Source organism: Hermetia illucens, chromosome 6, assembly GCF_905115235.1.
Source record: "Hermetia illucens chromosome 6, iHerIll2.2.curated.20191125, whole genome shotgun sequence".
Taxonomy (NCBI): domain Eukaryota; kingdom Metazoa; phylum Arthropoda; class Insecta; order Diptera; family Stratiomyidae; genus Hermetia; species Hermetia illucens.
In genome coordinates, this window is record NC_051854.1 from 35572435 (window position 1) to 35597843 (window position 25409).

At 38.3% G+C, this 25409-nt stretch overlaps 1 protein-coding gene across 10 annotated transcripts in view; it reads left to right on the plus strand.

Moving 5' to 3' along the window:
• LOC119658627 (F-actin-uncapping protein LRRC16A) overlaps positions 1-25409 on the plus strand; it is a 64356-nt gene that overhangs the window by 21569 nt on the left and 17378 nt on the right. For 2 of the 10 annotated variants that reach the window (XM_038066129.1, XM_038066131.1), the window contains exons 1-15: positions 1933-2214; positions 8430-8527; positions 10475-10525; positions 10591-10719; positions 10810-10893; positions 11681-11817; positions 12589-12678; positions 12739-12900; positions 12954-13051; positions 17553-17740; positions 17813-17890; positions 18165-18346; positions 18414-18565; positions 18618-18869; positions 24203-24932. In XM_038066129.1, coding sequence (XP_037922057.1) covers positions 2130-2214; positions 8430-8527; positions 10475-10525; positions 10591-10719; positions 10810-10893; positions 11681-11817; positions 12589-12678; positions 12739-12900; positions 12954-13051; positions 17553-17740; positions 17813-17890; positions 18165-18346; positions 18414-18565; positions 18618-18869; positions 24203-24932 — 2516 coding nt within the window. In that variant the 5' untranslated portion in view covers positions 1933-2129. Of the gene's footprint in view, positions 1-1887; positions 2215-8429; positions 8528-10474; positions 10526-10590; positions 10720-10809; positions 10894-11680; positions 11818-12588; positions 12679-12738; positions 12901-12953; positions 13052-14246; positions 14289-17552; positions 17741-17812; positions 17891-18164; positions 18347-18413; positions 18566-18617; positions 18870-24202; positions 24933-25409 lie in introns of those variants that run through there. The other 8 variants (XM_038066133.1, XM_038066135.1, XM_038066127.1 and 5 more) reach the window with 7 other exon arrangements.

The window sequence follows — 25409 nt, forward strand, 5'->3', positions numbered from 1 at the left end:
TTCCCCTGAGCACATTCAGACTCTGTTGGTCCAGTTCGAATACCAAGTTGAAGCCCCCCCCCACGTTTGTAGATTGGTCCTGCCTGGCATTCATGAACTTTACCCTCTAGTGTGCAAAGTCCATGCCCGGGTTCTGTTCACCCAACATGCGGATGATGTCCTCTGCCTTCCTTCGAGGGCCCGGTAGCCAACATCCGACATGTTCCGTCCTGCGTAGCTCAGTGTTCACAATAGTGAACTTGGGCCGACCGCCGGAACTCAAAGTTGGGATTACCTGCTGGAGCCACTTTAAGGCAGCCTCGTCAGCGCACTCCAAATGGAGAAGCCCATCACGAAAACCTTGATCGTTAAATCGTGACTTCGTTCCAGGCTCCAGCATTTTTTTCCACAGGCATTCCCGGAGGATGGTAAATTGTCCTTCTGACATTTTGCCATTCTTGGAGGAAACTCCCACGGCAGCAGTCAGAACAGAGGCTGCAGTTTGCGCATACGTCCTCTTCCTTCCCGTCTTCATGTTCGTATTCCTGTGGGAGGGATCAGCTTCATTGAGATCTCTCTCGCTGATTTGATCACCTCCCGGCACACCGGTCCTAATCCTCGCGAGACGCGTGGATATAAGCCCTGGTGCGGAGCACAATAAAGTGTTGGCCACAGCAGATGTGTTGGTCTTACGTTTCTTGCGCGCATTACTGCTGACTGAAGAGTCTGGTGCGTCCAGTGTGGATCTTACCGGAGTTTCCAGTTTATTCCCACCTGCCGCCGGAGATTCTGCTTCCTTGCGTCCGATTTCTCTGGGCGTTACCGTGCCTAGTGGTACAGTCACGTCCATGTCCTCATTCCCAAGGTGCTTCATCTTCCTTCGCAGTGCTCTCTTCTGCCGTCGGCTTAGGGCCTTTCCAGGTTCACGGTGTCCGGACCGCTTGGATCCATTTCCACATACTGGCGTTAAGCCAGTAGCGTCCACGTCACCAGCTTCCCGTTCTTCCGCTCTTCCCGGTAAGGATGAAGGAGAAGGTTCTGACAGGCAGGATTCAGCCTGTAGTCCCCCCTCCTTAGTAGCCGAAGTTCCCTTCTGCCGGGCCTTCCTCTTCTACTTGCGGGTAGATTTGGGCTGTAGTACCGCGGACGGGCTGGCCGTAGTCGGATTTCCAGTTTCTCCCAATTTGAGAGTTTGCGTACTTTCCTTTCTGGCTAACTTCGCCGTAGGCACCAAGTGCAAACTTTCCACTGAGTCGGAAAGCATGCCTTCTACAGATTGATCTATAGGCGAGTATGAATGTGGTGAGGCCTCCAAAATCCGCGCCTCGGCCGCGATATGATTGCTCATGGTCGCGGGTGGATTCGAAGTCTGTGACTTCTTACCACTTGCAGAGTTTATATCCATCGTTTCCATATTCATATTTTTGGACACCCTTAGTGTAGTAGTAAACTACTACAGGCTCCCCCACTACGACAAGGTGGTGTCCGAGGGGGAGGGCGTTACTCTCAATACGCATTAAATCGAAAGGTGCGAAAAAGGTCATACTGCTTCTAGTAGGTCAAAGCGTAGGTTTTAGTGAATATTTCACTTATGCCAACTACTATGCGTATCCAGCCGTTCGCAAATACAATATCGAGTCTGTATAATGAACTTCTGTTAGAGAATTTATTGGCATTTAAAGAAATCGTTTTATTCAATTTAAAACGACTGCCTTATTGGATTTAGTCCTTTGAGAAAAAAACTGTGCTTAAAATCATGATAAGATAAGAGCTCGGACGTGATTTTATTCTTCAATGAAGAAAATACAGTTTCGTATCAGTAATGCATATTGAGATATCTATATATGTAAACATACATACGACTTATCAATTCACAGGTATTTACGATAAGCAACGTAATGAAAAGCGATTCATTTACGTATACTTGCCAATCTCCCTCATTCTCAACACCGCCTTTCAGTGTGACTTGAAAGTTTTTCACGAAATGTAACGCATTTATTTCTCACGGTGATACTGTGCTGAATATTGTTAAAAACGTGGAAACTCTTGGATAATAATAAAGTTCATTTTCAATTTAAAGATTCTGCCGAAGTGTTGGAAATATTTATAAACTAGAAAGCGAAAGTGAAGGTGGAACGAGCAACTACGAAATGTATACGAACGAATTGATGACTCATATTGAAGAATATATTGCAACAATTATTGCAATTCAATTGGCCAATGAAGGAAGTACAGGCTAGTTCACTAATATTTTCATATAAATTACAAACATCTTAGAGAGAAGTTTATTAGGCTTTGGAGGGAAAGAGGACTTACTTTGTGTTTGCCAATCTGAAAGATTTTCATTACAAACCTATACTGAGAATATTGAGCGGGGGTGTTTTGTTGTTCATTTGTAGATACATGTATATAACATGCGAATATATGTCTTGCAATATCGTACGGGGCGTGATCTGATAAATCGTGAGTTTTATTGTTGATATTTACTTCCGTCGATAACATCGCTCTCCAACAGGCCGACAAATATACCGGATGCCAACAGATAAACTTACTTTTTCCAACATAGCTAGAGTGGATGAACTTTTCTTCCTACATATTTTCCAATGCAACTTCAAACTCCACCATGATGATATCAAAAACCCCATTTTGAGGCGCCCGTTAGGGGATGGGTTTAAGGGGATGATTTAAGGGACGAGGTTGAATCAGGGCTGTAGATCGGAAGCCTTTCCTGTTTCCCTTCACAGCATCCTTTCCGGAGTTGAGGGTGAGAATTCAACCTTTATCATCAAAAATTTCGCAAATCGCTTCTTGACCATTTCAAATTCAATTCTATATTTTTTGAATGCAGAATATAAAGATTACTTTTTTTAATTAAAGGAAAACATTCTAAACAAGTCGGGAAACCGGAAGCTTGACGCTTCAGGTATAAAAGGTTTTGTGTTTCCCTATCTCTCCATTGGCTTATAGCATTGATCCGAGATATTTAAATCGCTCAGTTCTGGACAGGTTACCACCATTGCCAGAACTCAGCGATGTAAATATCTGGAGGGGCAGATTACTGCCATTGAAAGAACTGAGCGATTTAAATATTTCGAGTCAATGCTACCAGCCAATGAAGAACTGCGTAATGAAATGTTTCAAGCATTAACGCCACCTGGATGAAGTGACATTCCGCAACTGGTGTTCTTTGTGATCGACGTATCAGCGCACGTCCCAAATCTAAAATTTACTGCAATGTCGTCCGTCTGTCGCTCTCTATAGTTTGAGTGTTGACTATAAAGGACAATGAACGGCGTCTTGCAGTAATGGGGACGAAGATGGTGCATTGCACTGGTGGCGTGACACGTTTTGATTACGTCTGAAATGAGAATATCCGCGGTCGATATGGGTTTGCAACGATCGTGGAAAAACTGCAAGAGAGGCGTTTTCGATGGTGTGGTCATGTAATTCACGCTAACGAGAATTCAGCAACCAGTATTGGTCAGAACATCGAAAGCAATGGTAAGCAACCAAAAAGCCGGCCAAAACAATGGTGCCTTGATATGCTGGATGGGGATTTAAAGATCTCAAGATTACATCCTGATCAGGCATTTGATAAAATAAAATGAAACCGATCACCACAGGCCGACCCCGCTTGTGAACTGATGGCTGAACAAAAAGAAAAAGATGTGAGGAGTGACGAGTGCACGACAGCTCCGTGTAATATAGCTTAAAATTCAATTGCTCTCTCTTTCTAGAAAGCAATTTAAATAAATCATTTGATGGAAAGCCCTGTGTTGATAATGTTCAACCTCATACGCCTCACACCCTGAGTTTAATATTATTAGCAAATGCCAACAATTTAACCAACATCAAATATAAAAAAGGGCTAGGGAGAATTAGATAGTTCTTGAATGGAATTTTAATGTTTCACTCGAATTTCAATTATTCTCGTTAGTTATGACGTCAGTATCTTATTTGTATGGCTTAGATTGCTGTTAATTAGCACGAAATTGATAAGTTTGAACTGCTATAACTTTCCCACTAATAGTTGGATTTTCATGAAACTTGGCATGTGTATGCACGAGACTGTCCTCTATGTCGGTGCAAAATTTAGTACACTTAGGATGAACTTAAGGGGAGTTTTTTAGTCTATTTCTAAAAGTTGATAATATACTATTAGTAAATTTTTTGAGCATATACCGGAATGGGACATCTCTCGAAGATTAGATTTCACATAAGTGTTTTACACAAAACCTTAAAAAGGGCTGCAGATAAATAGATTCTTCATAAATGCGACTTTAATATTTCAAGGGAATGTCAATTATTTCGGGTAATTATGATGTCAGCATCTGATTTGCATGGCTTTGGAAGCAGTAAATTCGCGCGAAATTGCTAAGTTTGAACTGCTATAACTTTGGCGTTAATTGCCAGATTGCCACGAAATTTAGCACGTATATACGAAATATTGTCCTCTATGCTGGTACAAAATTCGGAAACCCTAAGATGAATCTAAGGGGGGTTTTTCAGTAAATTTCTAAAAAGTAGTAATATACTATTAGTAAGTTTATTTGAGCAGATATCGGAATGGGACATATTTTGAGGCCTAGATTTCATCTAGGCGCACCACCCAGTTTTTTTCGGATTTGTAGGTTGGGTAGTTTCCGAAAATGAGTCCTGTCTCACTTCAAGTGCGCACATTTTGACTCCTTACTCACGCACTTTGCAATTTATGCCAAAACGAATGTCAGTTTCGGAAAGTAAAAATTGGGGCCTTTCATTTGATACCCTACACAACTATATGCGGTGAAAAAAATGTTTGAATCCCCCCTTTGCATGTATGGGGAGTCCCCCTTTAAACTCCACCCAAATTTATGCCACTCGCTGTATGGGTGAGATTTCAGAGCTCCTATTTGTCCACCAAATTTCGTTCGGATCGGTTTGGCCGTTTTGGAGGAAAGTGCGTGTGACAGACAGACAGACAGACATTGAATCGATTTTAATAAGGTTTTGTTTTACACAAAACTTTAAAAAGGATGAAATATCGAGCATTTTTTGGTTCTTTTGCATTAAATGCTGTATTTAATGTGCCACATTTAACTTAAAATTTGTAATAAAAAGAAATATTTTATTGAAGATTATTTTTGTGGTATAAGACTCAATCAGTACTTTTAGAAAATGATATTATTTCTCACATTGGGTGAAACACGACGAAGTGCGACAGGTCTCGTTCTCAGAACCTATCCAATCGAAAAATCTTAAAAAATCACAGTGATACATCTATATGAAATCTAAAACTGAGAATACATTCCATTCCGATATCTGCTCAAATGAAGTTGATAATAGCACTAACACATTTTACCTGAAAATCTCTCCTTTTAAATCCATTCTAGATGAAAAACACTGGCACCAAGAAAAGTGATAATATAATACATAATTCGGGGAAGTTTGAATGAAATCCAACTAATAATAACAAAGCTATAGAGGGTCAAAGTTTTATATTTCATGTGAATTTATTGCACTCTAAGACCTGTACGATGTTATCGTCATATAATGTGAACACATATGAACGGCGGGGATTATGGGAGAATTTAGGTTTTCCTCTTTTAGCTTTTTTAGTTACTTGTACATCAGTATTAATTATTCGAAACAGACATATGTATATGTATACGCTAATGAAGTTTGTGGGTTGTCTCTAATAAGATGGGCATGTACTTAAATGTGCGTTAGTACCAGCAGGATTCAGTTTATGTACATATATCGTCGACACCATCTTAAACTAACGGGATGTGATTTTGTGTAATTTTTTAAGGAAAGCAAAAAAACTGATAAATTTCATTTTTTTTATAAGAATGCAGGATTACAATTAATTATACCCACATAGGGTTCCATTTTAGTCCTGTGTTGTTGTTTTAATATTAGTTATTTATTAACAATGTAATCATATTATTTCACATTCGTTAGTTTAACTTGGCGGCCGTTCAACCACCGTCGGATGAGGTGGGTGACTTGAGGCGCGAGATAGCCGCTTTAACAGCCAGTGTGGCCGAGATGCGGGCGACGTTGGACGCTCAGCGTTCGGGCGCCAGATCGCGAGCACGCTCACGGTCTGCCACCCGAAAAGGGCGATCAGGTAGCAGGTCGTCAGGACAGTCCGCGGACCGAGGGATTTGCTGGTGCCACCGCAGATTCGGGGATAAAGCGACAAGATGTACGCTACCGTGTAGATTCGCGCCTACCGCAAAAAACTAGGTCCGCGGGGGGTCTTGGCGACGGCCACCCAGAACGCAGCGCCACGTCGCCTAACTATTTTCGACCCCCTCAGCAGGCGCAGCTACCTCATCGATACTGGTGCGGAGGTTTCGGTTCTTCCCGTACCTCGGCAACATCAACTTTTCCCACAACCGCTCAAACTTGCGGCAGCAAATTCCTCCCGCATAAACACATACGGGTATAGGCAAGTGGACGTGAGTCTTGGCTTGCGTAGGACGTTTTCGTGGCGTTTCATCCTGGCGGATGTCAGCTTCCCCATACTAGGCGCAGACTTCCTGTGTCACTATGGATTGCTGGTGGACTTGCAAAACAAGTCTCTTATAGATTCCACGACCAACCTTAATTCGTCGGGACAAATGGTATCTCACCCAGGCAATAATCTTTCCGTTCTTTTAGAAGACATTACCGACTCTCGTGTTCGGGCACTTCTCCAAAAGTTCAGCCAGATTACTACCAAGTGTAGTCTCTCCAAACCAGTGAAGCACAATGTGCAGCACCACATTATCACTACTGGTTCCCCGATCTTCTCGAAGGTGCGTCCTCTACCATCCCAGAAACTGGCTATTGCACGGAACAACTCGTTCAGCAGGGTATCTGCAGGCCCTCAAACAGCTGCTGGTCTTCCCCACTGCATATGGTCCCTAAGCCAAACGGCGAATGGCGCCCATGTGGGGATTACAGAAGGCTAAATGCACAGACTGTTCCTGACCGATATCCAATTCCACTCATCCACGACTTTGCGCATCACTTCGCGAATTGCCGCATCTTTTCGACCTTGGACTTAACCAAATCCCAGTAGCTCCTGAAGACATTCCAAAAACGGCAATATGCACACCCTTTGGACTCTTCGAGTTCACCCGGATGACTTTCGGATTGTGCAATGCGGCGCAAACCTTTCAAAGGTTCATTCACTCAGTCCTGCGAAACCTCGAGTTCTGTTTCGTATATTTGGATGATGTTTTGGTCGCTTCTTCCACTGAGTCTGACCACTTAGCCCATCTCGAGTGCATTTTTCAACGTCTCCTTGAGGCCGGTTTAGTCCTAAACGTCATTCGCAACATTCGAAATAAATTTCGAATGCTGCGAATCCTGCCGCGCCACAGATGCGCACATATATATGTATGCATCATGTGTATTGCTTGTTTGTTTATTATGAGCTGAATATATATATTTTTTTCATAGTGTGTCAGACCATTGCCTTCAATATAACAAATTGCACTTTGTAATCATGAACAAAGTTTGCATCGATATGACAATAGCTAGTTATGGAGTTGTCGCGAACCAATGGTTTCCAGAAGAGCCGACATTAAACAAAAAAAGTATGTAAATGCTGTAGTTTCATTGTAAATTCCGTTCTTCAATTTTATAATAATAATAATAATCGTTGGCGCAACAATCCATGTTGAATCAGGGCCTTGAAGTGTATTAGAGCACTTCATTCAAGACCGTAACGGTACACCACAGTAGACTGGGAGACAATGTGGTCAGCATTGCGCTCGCCCGAGATTATTACCCTGATTTGACTCAGGTACTCATTCACAGCTGAGTCGACTGGTATCCGACGTCAAATCACGATACAAATTCCACTGCCACCAGTGAGATTTGAACCGCGACCTTCCGTACGACAGCCTTGCGCTCTAACCACTCAGCTATCCAGACACACCTTCAATTTTGGTGCCATGTTATCTCTGATCCTAAAAAGAGGATGTCAACCACCGCTGAGGTTCTTCTATTTTTTTCTTCAATCCTTTCTTGCTTTGATTATCAAACGCATATTTGAATAACCATAATATCTCATTTTCTCCATGAGCTTCCCATATATCTTATTGACACCAACTGTCAATAATTTTCCTCGTTTGTGTATGCATGCTAACATGAGAATTTAAAAGATTCGAAGATTTTCGCATCGATTTCTGTATTATACGAAAAGCGCCTTCGTGAAATCTTTAGATTCTGCTCGAAGCACATTATTGTAAAAGCTCTTATGGTTATGGAGTCCTCCATTAAAACCAAAACGCGGTCACAATAAATGGAATTCTTATACTTTCAACTGTTTGATTGAAGATGGAAAACAAGGTCAAACAATTCTGAGCGAAGCAACATCATGAAATAATCAGTTTCATTTTATATATTTTTGCTAGAATTTCTAATTTGATGCGTTGATTTGCTTAATGTTTGATTTTCTTTGGTCATTTCAGATAGCGTTAAATCAATTTTGGGCCGCCACACAAAAATCCTTGTCAAATATATGGTGAAATTGGAAACGAAGGGCGACAAAACAGAAAACCGTGTTCTGGTAAGTATTTAATTATTTTCTGTTGCGATGTGGAATCTTTTCGCTAAATATAATCAAAATCGAAAATTATAATAGTAAGTGATTGGCACAATAAAACAATTTATCCTTTGATTGTTATCCATAAGAAAAGTGGATCGTTTTTAAGGTTGTGAAGCAAAACCTTATTAAAATCGATTCAATGCTTGCCTGTCCGTATGTGTGTCTGTCACACCCAAATTATTCGGAAACGGCTAAACCTATTATATTTCCATGAAATTTTATGAAAATATGTGATCTGTGAGCTCCTCTGCATGCAAAGAGTGGCATCATTTTCCGTTAGATTTAAGGGGGCTTCTCATACGTACGGAAGCGGGTTGTTAACTTTTTTTTCACAGAGAATAGTCATGTTGGGCATGAAAGAACTCGATTAGTACTTTTTGAAACTGGGTGAAATATAAGGAAGCTAGAGGTCAATCGCATGGTGTTGAGATTGCAGCGTGTGGTTGGAAAACATCTACCGACCACATTATTATGATTTCGAAAAGTTGCAGCGTTTTTAAACTTCCGCGTTTTCTTCGAAACCATGCTTTCGACATCGATGAACAGTAGAGTTCGAAAGAGTTTTTATTGGATCGATTTGACAATTCAATTGTAATTTCTTGCTTGATTATCTAGTAAAGTATGCACGATTTTAATAATTGATGAAAATGTTTTTTAATAAATTCAAGTCAATTTTGTTTGTCGAAAATGTGAATTTATTTTCTAACTTTTACCATTCTGGAAAGAAAATTCTAAAATTATAATTGTGTGTACTTTGCTAGCTAAACTCATGCGGACCATGAAAACAGTTGTTTATGCTTCCAGATGGTGATTCAAGGGAGTTTAATTGTTTTCCGCAGAGAACTTTCGAAAAAGATTGTATGTTGATGTGGTCCAACAGCCGCTATTTTGTGAAAAACTTGTCAATTATAATATTTTTCGTTACAAAATAAAACTTTTTTAGAGCTCTAAACAGATATACGAGGTTAGACAATTAAGTAATGAATCTGATTTTATTGCCGCGCTTGTGGTAAACCTGCAACCTTCAAATTCCCTTTTCCTTGCCCTTCTCCGGCATCCTCTTGCTTGTTTAGTTCGCCTGTTGTGTCATGTTGAGTAGACGTGTGTTGGTAGTGCTCGTCACGAAAATGGAGAAACGAGCAACGCGTCGCGATAAAATTTTGCGCCAGATTGGGCGAAACAGCTTCTGAAACGTACGTTAAAATTGTGCGGTTAGTCGTGCTCAGGTGTGAACCAGATAAATTTTAACAGGCGATTTCGGGATGTAAAAGTTGTGCGCGAAGATGGTTCCAACGAACCTTTCTGAGGAGCAAAAGCGGCATCGAATGACCGTCGCAGAAGACTGTTTGGAACAAGTCGAAAACGATCCCATGATGCTTGATCAATATCATCTGTCACCCTGTGGCTTTTTTTGTTCCCTAAAACAAAATCGGCGGTCAAAGGAACCCATTTTGGGTCAAATACGGACATCTAAGCGGCCGTGACGAGGGTACTCGTGGACATCCCAGTCGAGTAAAATGTTACAAAGAGTGAAAAACGCGCTGGAATCGCTGTATAGCTGCCCAAGGGGACTACTTTCAAGGGATTGGCAGAGTTGTAGAATCATTTTTAAATATACGGTTCTTATGGAATCAGTCTCATTACTTAATTATCTAACTTCGTAACCCCTTCTATATAAAAGCAAATGTAGAAACAATTTCTGTGACATAAAATTTATGTGATTGGGTGAACCGAAAAAAACAATGTGGAAATAAGGAAAAAGATTTCTTGGCCCATTAGACTTTAATAATGAAAAAGCTATTATTGCATCATTCGAAACGTAAATTATAGGCAAATGTATTAAAAGCTATGATTTTTATTCTTTATCATTAGAATTTTCTAATTTTCAATATTGTTCACATTTTTTAGGTTTTCACGCCCGTTCGAATCTACCTCCTTATTGCCAAAGTTCCCACAAAGGTATGCCAACTTTCTTGTCTCCATTAAGCACAACTGATGGCATTATGTTTTCTTTTTGTTTACAGATTGAAAGTCATTTCCATTATTTAGATATTCAAGCAGTCGAAAGCAAAAAGCCAACACATTTTTCAATTATAACTAATGATAGAACATATACATTTGCAACAACAGGTGATGCAGGAAATTTCAGCTCAGTAAGTATCAAATGATTTTTGATTTGAAAACTTACTGAAAGGGAGTAGTTAATGGTTTCATGGTGGTATTGCGTTTGTTTTTCTTTCCAGAATGCCGATGTTATTCTCACAGATTTGGCATCTGCAATTAAGCAGATTTTTCCTACAGTCCCGCTCAAATACATCATAAGAAAGGTAAGTATTACTGGTACGATTTTTAAACCGAAAAAGTCACTTAAATAGAATATTAATTTTCACTAGAACTTAAATTTTTGTTAAGTATATCTTTTATAAATTTCGATTTGATATTTGCTATATAACAAGCACCCTAGTTCAACATTCCGAATAGATTGATTAGAAGATGTAATGTCGTTGCTGCTGTGTGATATTAACTAATCTAATATTATGGGTAATTATGGAGAATAAAATGCCGAAGCTTTCACACTGTAGAGTTCTTATTACCTTCTACAAAGATGAATTAACCTTTAAGATATCCTAGAGGTATAGTAGACGTCAAGGAATTCTTAAGTTACAATTTTCAGTAACTTTTTTCTCTTGAACGTTAAGGCTCCGCTTGTCTTCATGCACTCTAAAAATAGGCAAATACTTTTTCCAGTGGAGCTTTCTTAAACTTTGCCATTTACTTTATCATTATATGTACTACATATAATAATGGTTTTGGAGGCTACTAGCAGCTTCATTTTCACATCGTTTCCATTCTTTGGAAAAAGTTGTGAAATCCATTTCTACTTCATCTAAAGTATTAAATCTATGATCGCTTAGAGAGTATGCAGTCGAAGGATGAAGGTAGAAATACAGATTATCTTATATCGCCAACAGAATCAGTTTGCAGGTCACATTATCCTGTCGTTCACTAATGACAATGGTTGTTTTTGCTTCATTCACGATATTCGGTTTGAGTTAAACTTTACATGTCTACAGGTCTGGTTTCCATTTCATGCTTTATTTTTATTGTTTTTAGATTGACGTTCAACCGATAGAACGCGAACCAATATTCTCAGACGAATTAAGGCCTTCAGATCCACGAAATGTAGGCCCATGTGGTGGATTTAGCACCCAGTATGGTTGTATGTGCGATTATCATGGTGTTCCGTATAGGTATGTATATATAATTCATAGTAATCACCTCTGTACTTAACTTCTAAAAGATACAGTGCTTCAGCAAAGCTTCCTAGAAACCTTCCTTTGGTTTATCGACGGAAATTGGAAATTAGGTAATGGGCCATTGTCAATAACTAACAACAAATGCACAAATGTGGCTGGGGGAGAAGCGCACTGAAGAAAATGATCCTGAATTGTCCATCTGTTTGCTGCTTTTCTCTGAAGAAAGCCTAAATTTCTTACTATCCGCTCGTTAAAGTTCAAGTAAATAAATTTTTCCTAATCACTCTTTTGTGGAACAAAGGCACCCACATAGTTTCTACTTTTTTTGTTATTTTATTTCCAATGAAACTATCCCACTATTTCGGTATTGCCATACTTGATAGTCTGCTTATAGCACAACAGAGGTTGCCCCTGCATATATACAATATAAGCAAAGGCAAACTTCCATAATGCCACCAAGATTGGATCAACACATGAGATCGAAAAGTTGATGCTCAGGAAGTTCGGTCATGGCCTTGTTTCAGTTTAAATTTCCCTCATTTTGTAACAAATTTTGCAGTTACAAAATTTCTACCATCTTTACTGTTTCCGGGACATCTCCTCAAATGCTCAAGCTGGGTGCATTCACTCATTCGTTTATTTGCGTTTTCCATCTGTTTTTTTAAGGCGAATGGCAAGAGATGTTTGATTAGTATTCATTCAATATTCCACGGTTCCTCGTATAAAATTATCTTTTGTCCATTAATATATAATTTTCACTTACAGAGAGGAAGTGGCGTGGGACATCGATACAATTTATCTATCACATGATACACGATTGTTAAACTTAAGAGATTTCGATCACCTAGAGCCTAAGTAAGAATTTTTACAATTAAATATTGGCAATTTGAAGTGGACTATCTATCGATTTTTAAGGGATTTAATGGCTATCGTTTCGGCATTGGAATATAATACGTTTTTTCGTGGGCTAAAGGCAACTCACATGCGACTATCGCATGAAACATTGGAGAGAATATTACACGTATTGAAACGGTCTATGTGGCTGGAAGAACTACATTTAGAAGCACTAGGCTTAAGGTAACGTATTTGAATTGAATATTAATCAGTTTTTATAAATGTAAAATATTTAGGTCTGATTTTCTTCATAAGTTGGCTGTATCTGTGATTACCAATAATAACCCCGCTGTTCGTACTATCGATTTAAGTCATAATTTAATTGAGGATAAAGGTAAGCACAAATTATATTGCATGTTGGCACAGTATTTTATAAAACTGTAAAATTCGCATAAAAAACATTTTTAATGTTTTGTTAAAGTTAGAGTCGTTTATTTGAAAAGTGGGGCAAGTTCATTGGTATGAGAAACGTAACGGCTTGTTATCAATCCCAAGTGATTTTTTTTTCCCAAATGTTGACAACTAGTCGCGAAATCCTGTAAAAATATGCAAAAAGGCAGTGCTTAATTCTGAGTTATTAAAAGGAATAAAACAATGCTAGATTTCTAATAATTATTGGTTACTAGTATTTGAAAGTGGCTTCATTTTTGAAATTTATTTAGAACATAGAGATAAGGAGTCAAAATATAAGAGTTCAAATGCCTGTTTATCGAAAAATACCATACCAGATTGTGGAAAAATTACGATGAAATCATAACTTTAAATTATTTGAGAATTTGTTACAAAAATATCTGTTGAAAAGATAGTAGCAGATAACTTGCATAGATTTAACCATCTTAGATTTCCTTTTCAAAAATGATTTTGCCCTACTTACAAAATAATCGTCTTCATATGTAGTGTGATCGTGGCGAAAAAACTGACAGCAGTGAAATTACGAAAGCTAATTTCACGCAATGTAACAATGCTATATAAAAATAAGCTCCTATCCTCCATGAAGGATAAAAGGCAGAGTAAAAGCAAGAAGTTAGACGTTATCATTTATTGAACGTATCGTGTGTAAATTAAGACTCGTTTCGACTAATAAAATAAACGAAGTATACTGTACAACGTAAGCGAATAAATCCCAAAATCGTGAAAAGAGAATGTGCTCTAACAAGGTGGCGGCAATAGGAGGGTAGATGGTATTCTGTTTGAAGCCGACTTCCAAAATCTAAAAACCTAGCGGGTGATCCTATATAAGAATTTTATGTAAATCGTTCTTGCTTAAAATTAGTGCTGAGTCCATATACTGACCTGACGATTTTGGGATTTTGGATAAATCATTTTTTCGAAATTATTAAGATGATAATCAAAATGAGCCTCACGGCATGCATTTAATAAATGACAATAAATGAATCAGCAAAATTGGTAAAATATGTAATGGTTTTGTGAAACTCGCACATTGGAATTACTTATACCGCTTTTCTTCTATTCCCAAATAAAATAGATTGTGTAATTCCATCCTTGATTTACCATTTATGATCTTGTAGGTGCAAATTCGCTAAGTGCTCTACTTGGAAAGTTAGTGCAAGGTTTGCATTTGTTTATCAATTGCATCCTTAACGTATTAAATATCTGCGCCATAAATGTTAATTTTCGCTAATAGTTCACTCTCATTCTTAATAGCTTGCTCGATCATGGTTTTTTCGTTTCGTTTCAATATTTTTGAGATTTGTGTGAGAGCAGTAAATAAAAATAAAACAATATGATCAACACCTCTGTGGTTTCTTCATTGAAGTATATATTTTGCTCACTTAGTAACTTCCTGTTTATTTGATAAAAACTCGGTTTGCATAATGAACACTGGAAATAGAATTTATCTGGGATATAGAACACATATCCAATTGGCATAAATGAAAGTGATCGCCAGCAAACCGGTGTAATGTAGTGGTAATCTGGTTTATTTATTTCGTGTTTCATCGCATTGCCTCTCAAAACTTCATCAATTCATAATGCACGGTTAATATTCTGTTTCAATCATGTTAACTTTAAAACACAAATGTTTGTATTTTCTTTGCTAATGTGAATGCTTGATGTGAAGATAGTTTATGAGTTATGGTATCGACTCTTTCATCATTGAATGAAGTAAGGTTTTGAATCACCAACATACGATAAGGAGAATAAAACGGAGTCAGTGTACAGTGTGTTGTCGTGATCAATACTGAGATTATTCAAATCTAAATGATTTTCGATTGAAGCAGATATTTGCGTTTACATTAAGGTATTTATTTCATTGTTACCAAGCTTTGGGAGTTAAGTACACAATAAATACTCCCAATTAAATGGTAGTTCTTTTGTCAGACCAACTCGTGAGTCTATTAGCTTTCTGATAATGATCAGGAACGGATCATTTATCTGGACATCGGGAAAAATAAAATCATTAGAAACCCACCGAACGTTAGCAACGATTCTAATTATGATTAGAAACTCAGACGTCTCGTGGATATCTGCCATATTCAAAGTATTCATGCGGATGGTGTGAAGTATGCTTGCCATGTGCCTAGAGGAACTTTGCAAAGGTTTCAGATTCCTTAGATCTTAAGAGAAAAATCAGTTATTTTCTTCTAAAAGTGCAGACATGGCGATGGTAAAGCATTCTTCTGCATCACTTAAATTTGGTACTTTTGTTATCTGTACTATGTTTAATGTGATTGAAAAACTCATATTTATAAAATACTATGATGCATTTTGTACAGTACATATTTGAATTTGAAGGTCTATATTAAATTTGTATGGTTTATTATGTTATATTTTGGAGTCTGTGTAATTCGAACCTTTGGTACACTCTCTTGCAATGAATACCGTTGTCAGAAAAACAAAACATCGATTTAAATCCTAAATTACATTATTAGAAATTTTTGAAACAATGAATGGTATTTCGCTACAATTGGCTTGATGAGACCTCCGTGAATTACTTGAACACTGATAAAATTTCATTGGCGCAAATGATGTGGAGTGGCTTGGCTAAATGAGAATCGGTTGCCTGGAGAATCCATCGGAGGTTCGAGTCATTCTATCATAAGGAACTCTACCTGACTTTGACGGTTTTGTTTCCATCAATGTGCAATAAGTTGAGCGGGTGACGACCAAGCGTTTACTGTGAGTCTTTGTTTAAATAAATCACAATGAACGAACCTGTATTAGCTGCAACGTTAGTGTTTGGACTGGCTCTTGTCTGGATGGCAACCACTGAATATTACGATGCGGACTTCTCGTCCATGGGGCAATATTATTTAAAATACATATATAGGGATAAGGGATCTCTAGATTTGTGGTACATTTCATAATAATTATAATCCGTGGCACAACAATCTTTTTATTGACTACCCTGATTTGACTCAGTTGCTTATTCAGAGTTGAGTCGACTAATATCCAACATCTAATGACGATACAAATCCTTTTGCCACCGGTGAGATTTAGACAACCAGTTTGGAGCTTTAACCATTCAGCTATCCAGACACTCTCGTACTTTACATGTCTAAAATATATTTCTTAGGAACTCGTTGAAAGAATGTATGAAGACTAATGTCCTCGCGCCAGGTGTCATTATTTTGGTTTGCTCAGATTGACTCAGAACCTGATGGGTTCGAAGTAAGGCGCATTGAAAGACACGCCAATCATTGCCTGGTTGCGCATTCTCATCAACATGGTTTCTCAATAGTAGATTCTCCGCTACCAACCTCTTTGACTTTATCAACTTTCTAGGTAAATGCTTTCAATTTGTGAAATGATGAACAGCATCCATATTGATTTTCGAAAAGTCTTTTATTCAATGAATCTTCCGATATTACATTCCTTCATTAAGTTTCACTTGACTGTCCGCTATCCTTTTATCGTTCATGCAAAGTCTCTTTAAGTGGCTATATATACTGCTATTGTTCCCTAACGCATTTGTTTCCTAGATTTCTACTCTTGGCACTTTATTCTTGCTGTTTTTTTGTCAATGACCTACGATTTGATTATCTTGAACGAAGATCGCCGGGAGGCGGGGCTATGAACAACTTTTTTGAGTGCCCTGAAGAATCGTTTTTGCTAGGATTATACATTCCGATCGGAGTGTTCATTCCAGACAATGCTAAAACATACTAACCTTTATGTCGTTTCTTAACAAAATTAAATCTTCTTCTTCAGACTTTGACCCGTTCAGAAGCGGGATCAGCTTGTATTGATCGGTTGCCCGTTTTGTTCCGTCAAAGACCTGTTCTGGATGCAGCTTTCATCTGAAAGCCATCCAGCGTATCGTACCACCGTTGGCCTCTGGCCTCTTCTCATCAACTTCGATGTTTAGACTAATCTTACCAAGTGAATTCTCGTTAGCACGAATTACATGACCATCCACGATCGGTGCAACCCCATATCGGTCGCGAATAGCCTCATTTCGGATATGATCATGGCGTGTTACGTCACTGGTCCAATGTAGCATCCATCTCCATTACCGCGAGGCGCCGTTCATTGTCTTTACACCATGCATTAGAAATGTAAATTATATACTTCTTCATTTCTGACCATTAATTTTAGGATTGGTTTTTAAATATATTTTATGAAACTCCTTTCTGCCTTGACAGTGTTATCTCAATGAAGTGAAACCTTTATTTTCTTTTCAAGATAGCCAGTTGATATTGAAAACAAAAAATTTCACGTCTAAAACATCTTCACTGTCTTGCAAGTTGTTATAATATGCTTTTTTGTTTCTGATGATGTTAAGTTATTATATAGTTCGATGTAAATTAGAATAGCAATATTGCCGTGTGTGTGGGCAGTATACATTACTTAAAAATTTTGTTCACTTGTTCCAGGCGCAATACATCTTGCTGGCCCAATAGCAAAAGTATCAAAAGGATTATGCAAATTAGCACTTTCACATTGCGGTTTAACATCGAAAGGAGTGAATCAGATGTCGCATTCGCTTTCATTGAATCAAAGCATTTCTAGTTCGCTAACATATTTAGACTTAAGTGGAAATAGTTTAAAGGATGATATAACTGTATGGACATGATATATACAAACAAACCTATTTATTTGAGAACATGGCGATTATGTTTTTTTTTTCTTTCAGAATTTGCATAATTTTTTGGCACAACCAAACGTTTTAGAATATTTGGATTTATCGGCGACTGATACAACATTAGAAAACGTAATTTTTTATGTTAAATTCTGGTAGTAAAAGTCTCATGTTTAATATTTCGATATATAAAATTGTATTTACAAATTTTATAAAAAGATTTATGATGATAGTTCCAATATAAATTACAGCAATGTTAATAATTTGAATACCGTTTCTATCTATCATAGTTTAAAATTCGAAGAAATGAGCTTCTATTACTATGTCTTGTTGTCATTGACAGAACGTAGTGCTACAATGCAAACAAACACAAAAAATCACGACATAATATTTTTGAATATTACAGCTATTCGGTGCACTTTTACGTGGCTGTTCCACTCATCTTGTACACTTAAACGTTTCACACAATTCATTTAGTACAAAAAAGGGAAAGGAAATACCTCCGTCATTCAAACAGTTTTTTACGAGCACATTAAGCCTAAAGCATTTAAATATTGCTGGTTGCAAACTACCTATGGAAGCGTTGAAGTTAGTGATTTCATCGAATGTGATTTGGAATTTTACTTTCTTAACACATCTATTATGTCGTTAACAGGAACTTACTACTTGGGCTGGCATGTAACGAATCGACTGCCGGATTATACTTAGATTTAAGTTGTAATTCATTGGGTGCTCAAGGGGCTCATGTTTTAGAGTCCTGCATACATGGCGTACGTGTATTACAGAGTTTAGATATAGGGGACAATAGTGAGTATATGTTTCATTTTGATTTTTGTAATTATACATGTTCTTTTGCCAGATTTGGATGCTGAATTGGCTTCAGTGTTAACAGCAATTTCGAAGAATCCATCGATACGATGTCTGCATATGAGTCGAAGTTTGACTGGTATGAAACCGAAACATATACCTACCGTTATGGACGCATTAGTCAATTTGATACAAAAGGACGACTTTCCTCTAACGGAATTAATTTTGTCAGATAACAAATTGAAAAATGATATACACGATTTTATAAATGCCTTAGGAAGCAATCAGAGTTTGCAAAAATTAGGTAAGACACAGTTTCAATTTAATGATTTTATTTTAAAACAGTGAGAACTATGTAGTATTCGCTGGTTAGATTGTTCTGCTTTTCTCTTTTCCCTATTTTCATTTGTACCAGGCTTTTCACTCAAGTTTGAACTCATCCTTTTTCCTGGAAATGAAATGTAAGGCTGGAAGGGAATAATAATTATTAAACGCTCCAGTGTTCTGATAAAGTTACGTATAGTGTCCGCCTTAATTTACCGAAAAGAAAAGAGTGCTACAAGTAATAATTATTATTTGATTGAGAATTTTGGTGGTGGCTAATTTGTCTACCTCACGCCTATGCCTCACGCAGCTTAGAAAGTAGGGAGAATTCCAGCTAGGTTTCCCAAAGTTAACCATCACAACATGCTAATATAGACTAAATTTCTTTCAAGTGGAATAAGCTCATGAATTCTGCAGTTACTAATAAGGACGTTACGGGGATTCGAGATAAAGCAGCATCTCAGAAGCATGACATGAAAACAGTTTGCTTGCATTTTTTTTTAAAAAAATTAAATTTGAGCATTAACAAGGTGCCTGCGGGCGACGTATATGCTACGGAGCGCGAAGGGAACATAAATAATAAAAAGAGAGATACCATCTAGTGCAGCAATTATAGAGATATCACGTTGCTGAGTACCATCTATAAGATATTTTCCATTATCTTGCTAGGTCGAATAGCCCCATACGCCCAGAACATCATTGGCCCATACCAAAGACGGTTCACTCCAGGCAAATCAGCAACAGGTCAGATTTTCTCTGTGTGGAATATGGACATCAGTTGTACCATCTTTTCATCGACTTCAAGGCTTAATATGATAAAACTACACGGCCATAAGAGAATTCGGTATCCTGGCGAAATTGATAAGTGTGACTAGGCTGACCCTGAACAATGTTCGAGGCCAGATAAAAGTAGCGGGATCACTCTCCTGATCATTAAATATCAATAACGGTCTAAGACAAGAAGATGCCCCATCAAGAATTCTTTTTTAACCTGGCCTTGAAAAAAGTGATCCGCTATGTTGTGGGCGATACCACGACCGTCTGGTAGATGGAATCCGGCTCCCTAGGTTGCGGTGGGTGAGTCATTTAATCCGTATTGGTGAGTATGATTCAGCCCGGAAAGTCTATAAAAGCAATATCTATGGTAGGAAAAAAGACGAGGCAGACTCCGCCTGACATGGAGCGATGGCGTAGGCTAGTATGCTAGGCAGATTTTAGGGATATTGAATTCGCTGACCTCGGCCCGAAACCGGGATGGCTGAAGTTCCTTATTAAGGTAGGCTTATACCGGATACCGGTTGTTGCGCCGTTGATGATGATTTACATATTGAATTCCAGTACTTTTGGATCACCTCTCGCATATTTAATCTATATATTTCCGTGGGTGCTACCGTACTTCATTCTTATATGTGCTCAAATAAAGCTAATAATAGCAGTCCCAAACGCGCGTACTTTATAAACGAAGAAAGTGTTTCATTAAATTTATTATTCACATTCTAACTCTTGCGTACGGATATTAATAGTAGTATTTCTATATTTTTTAAATCTACTAGATAAGTCCACCCAAAAGACCAATTATTATCACATTAAAGTGAGTAGTCTGATATACTGAAAGCCTATTTTCTTCTTCAGCTTTTGTCACATTGAGAAGCGGGGTCGGCGTATCTTGATCGGTTGCGCCATTTTGTTTTGTAAAAGGACTGATCTAGATGCAGTCGCGTGGCTTTCAGATCACCATTCAATTCGACTCCAATGTTCTTATACTGAGGGACTATATACATATATAGCGAGTGCACTATTGTTTTCTGTAAATTGCTGAATAATCACCCTAGAACCCCTCTAAGTAAAGCTCATTTATTCAGCTACGTACAAATTACCAATTACAGTCTGTTACATAAGAGCGTGGTCACTGTTACACGAAGATAAAATATCAGAACGTCCTGTTTCTTTTTCTGACATAGAGGGCACCTCAGTCCTTCATGCTTTTTGTAAAAAGTCAGCTCTCTGTCAAATTTAGTCTTCAATTAAGTGGTTTTCCGAAATGAGTGCTGTTTACGCCTCTCGCTTTGAGGCAATTTTTCTATGTTTGCATGAAAAAGGACCCAAATTAACGCAAACTGCTGCTGCGAAATATATGGGAAAGTCGAAGCAGTTCGTTAGCAAGTGGATAAATCGCTATAAAAAGGTCGGTAACGTTGATGATTTTCCTGATCGCGGAAGTGCAAGCAAAGTCTCAAAAAAAGACGAAAAAGAGATTCTCGCATTGTTCTCGAAAGATCCAACTTTGACTTTACGTGGAGCTGCTGTGAAATTGAAAGCAAAAGGTGTTGACATATCTTATGGAACGATTCGCAGGCACTTGCTTGCCAATAAACTGAAATATCGCAGTACTTTGGGAAAACCAATGTTGAGTGCAAAACACGTTGAAAAACGAGTGGAATGGGCGAAGGAAAACTTGGACCGCGATTGGAGCAACGGAATTTTTTCTGATGAATCCTCCTTCTGGGCATTTCCGAACATCAAACACGCCTGGACAACCTCCATCAGTAGGATGCTTCAACGGACTGTTAAACACCCCGTCAAGGTCCATGTTTGGGGGTGCTTCTCCAACAAAGGTTTCGGTACTTTGTTCTTATTTACCGAGAATTTAAATGTCGAAAAAATGAATAAAATATATCAAAAGGTTTTGTTACCATCTGCTAAGCAATGGTATACCAAGAAAAATGAAAGCTGGATCCTTCAAGAGGACAACAATCCGAAACATCGGAGTCGAGCGTGTAGCGAGTGAAAGGCGCAAAACGGAGTTGTCACTTTAGATTGGCCATCTCAGTCACCGGATGCAAATCCCATAGAAAATGTGTGGGCTCTGATGAAAATGCAGCTTCGCAGACGCAAGCGATAAAAAACTTTATATAAACTTTAGATAAACTTTCTCGACAAATTCGGGAAATTTGGAGGTCTTTTCGGGTAGAATATGCAGAAAAACTAGTGGAAAGTCTGCCCCGACGATGCCAGGCCATAATTGACAATGCAGGAGATTGGACTTGCTACTGAGGTATTTGCATTGAGTATTGACGACCAAATTATCAATAAATTTGCGAATTTTCGAAAAATCAATTGTTATTATTTAACAGTGACCACGCTCTTATGTAACAGACTGTACATACATATATGGTATTAAATAGTATTAGCAATTAAAGAAAAAAACCTTAGCTAAACTCGCAGAGTGGCTAAAAGCAAAGTCGATCTCATCCGATTGCAAAAAGTAGTACTTGATTACATACAACATTTTATTTTTTCAGTTAATCCTGAAACGGATTCAGTTACTGAAGATTAATAGTCCCTTCCATAAAAACACAAAACTTTTATTCCTGAAGCGTTCACTTTCTTGATTCCTGACTTGTATGAATATGCCATAATTGATGGGATTGCGAGTGGTGCAGAAAACTGCATAGAGCCAGTTTCCTGTACATCAGCCTTGGGGCTTTCTCGCAATTCTGCCCTTTTGGTGATGAGTGGATATCAAGGTTAGACTGTTGATGGCTTACTGACTTTAATCGTGAGAGTGTATCGTGCCCATCCTAGACAGGAGTTATTGATCACTTATCGAGAGCTGTCCGGACATCGTAGTTGTTGGAACGCTGGTCTGTCGTAGCAGAAGTTGGCAGTTCAAATTTTACTGGTGGCATGAGGGATTTGTATTGTGATTTGATGTTGGATACCAGTTATGAAAGAGTACCTGAGTCAAATCAGGGTTATGATCACGGGCAAGCAGAACGCTGACCATATTTGCCGGCTATTGTACCATTACAATTTTGGATGAGTGCTGTGACATGTCGCAAAGCCCAGATCCAATTGGATTGTTGCACCAAGGAAAATTATTATCGAGAGGGGCGTTTGCGTGTTTTTAACCAAGATAATAATAATTGTTGGCGCAACAATCCATGTTGGATCAGGGCCTTGAAGTGTGTTAGAGCACTTCATTCAAGACCATAACGGTACACTAGGAGGCAATGTGGTCAGCATTGCGCTCGCCCGAGATTATTACCCTGATTTGACTCAGGTACTCATTCACAGCTGAGTCGACTGGTATCTGACGTCAAATCACGATACAAATTCTACTGCCGCCAGTGAGATTTGAAACGCGACCTTCCGTACGACAGCCTTGTGCTCTAACCACTCAGCTATCCGGATCCGTTTTTGACCAAGGCCCGCCCTTTATTCGTATTCGGTTAACATTGTTTGTGAAAATCACCAAAATATCCGAAGATAGAGGAAATATAAACATATGACCGTGATGCCGAGTTGGAAATTTTTGGTGCAGGCAACGATAATGTTGTGGGATCCTTTGAAATTTAATGTTTCGTTGAAAGTATTCAAACTGAGAATAAATTGATTGCTGTTTTTATCATCACAATTAAAGATCTTTTTTCCTATATTGCGTCCACTTTTAGGGGACATTGGATTGTTGAAAATTTTTAGCTTTAAACAACTTGAGTATTCCTTCTGATGATGTGAACTACAGCTACAGATTTTATGCACACGTAGTCCTTCGTTAGTGACATTTTTAATTGGGATGTTAGATCACAATTATGGGTAACGAAAACATCGTTTTCGGCAGGCTACAAGCAAAAATGTCGAACCTGCGTTTATATTTGTTAGTTAACATGTGTCCTTCGGAGTTTATGCACGAATAAGAAACATCTTTAATAATTCACCTCAATTTGAGACTAAAGCATGAATGGAAACAAACCGAAGAGACCAAGAGAAAAGGCACACACTACTGAGAAAATAACCAAACACAGCAAAAAAAGCACGATCCGTGTAATACGATGACAGGCTTTAGACAGTTTTTAAATGTGAATTTCGCGATCTTCATACGTCGAGTTTGGACTCGGTGAAAAATCATGGCTATTCAAATAGGGAAATTGTTGCTGTCTTCAATATTCTGCTCCAGAGTGTAGATACATATGAAAAATGTTGTTGATAGTGCATACTGTCTTGGTTGAGTTATGTGGTTAAGACTGTGGGTTTGATGAGAGAGCAAACAGATGCCAACTGAGTAATCAAGGTGTCTTTTGCAATGAGAGATGCTGACGACATTAGCAACAAATCCCCTTGTTCTGAGAATCTTATTTATTGTTGTGGGCTCAACTACATGCATGCTTATCTAGGAACTTTTTCTTCTCAAAATGTGTTCTTCTTTACTAATGTCCCAGCCAACGTACATGTTTTTATTTCAGTATGATAATTATTTTTCTCTATGAAACAACTCTATCGTCATCAATATTTTTCACTGCCTTCCTTTAACAGATATAAGCGGCAATTACATGGGAGATGTTGGAGCTCGCCTTCTAGCTAAAGCTCTTCAAATAAACAATAAGTTAAGAGTAATTTTACTAGATCGAAACAATATTACACTTCAAGGATATTCGGATATAGTTTACGCATTGGAAAACAATTTGTCTGTACGATACATTCCCTTTCCTATTTTCGATATTGCTCCGTGTCTCAAAAGTCATCCAGAAAGAACTGACACAATTATGCGCAGAATGCAAGAAATTTTGCAACGAAATGGATCTGGCCTGAAACGCACAAACGGACAAGGATTTCGACTGCAACATGGTTTCATGCTGTCGTCGACACACCAACTAGTAGATAAGCTTGTGAGCGAAACACAAGAAACTATGTCGTTGGCACGTGGTAGTGATTCTTCAGCTGTGCAGCGTCTTATCGAAGATGCGGAGAATTGCAAACAATTGATGCCGAAACTACAAGAGGCAGTTCGATGTGATCCGCACCCAATTGAAATAAAACTTAATAAAGTCGCAGCGGACCTAAGCCAGACAGTTCGAGATTACCTTGAAGACACCATCGAAACAATGATTCGAACAGGGATTGAGCAATGTCCGAAAGCGCTAGGCAATCAAAATGTTATTAACGACCTGCGGAAAGTGCTGAATGAGCGGCTTGTGATCTCGGATGAGTTTCTGCAGTTGTGTTTGATCAACAATGCTGGCGGTGAAATGATGAATAAAATCAAGTAAGTTTTCCATTTGTAGAGATATGCATGAGTCATCTTAAGCGATTAATTTCTGTCGTCACTGTATGCTTCTTTATGAAATTTAAATTTGTTCATACTTATTCGAAATTTGAGAGAACTAGAAGGTGCTAGCTCCAAAGCGCAAAATGTTGTTCACATCGGTTATCCAAAGTTGGAAGATACCAGCTCAGATTTTCATGAACATTTTGCACACTACTTGACTTATTTAGTGTAGAAATATTATTCACTTGCAGTGTACGAGTATAATATTATCTTGCTCATATGCATTATTTGAGTTTGTTTAGTTTACTTCATAGTCACATAATCGATCTAGTGTGATAACATGCAAACGGCGTTTCCACTGATAAGATTACGCGAAGTCACTTTTGCCATTTTGTCACAGAATAAATTTAGAGCAGTCAGTGGTGGCTGCGGATTCGTTTTGTGTAACTAGAACAAATTATTATTGCGTATGAA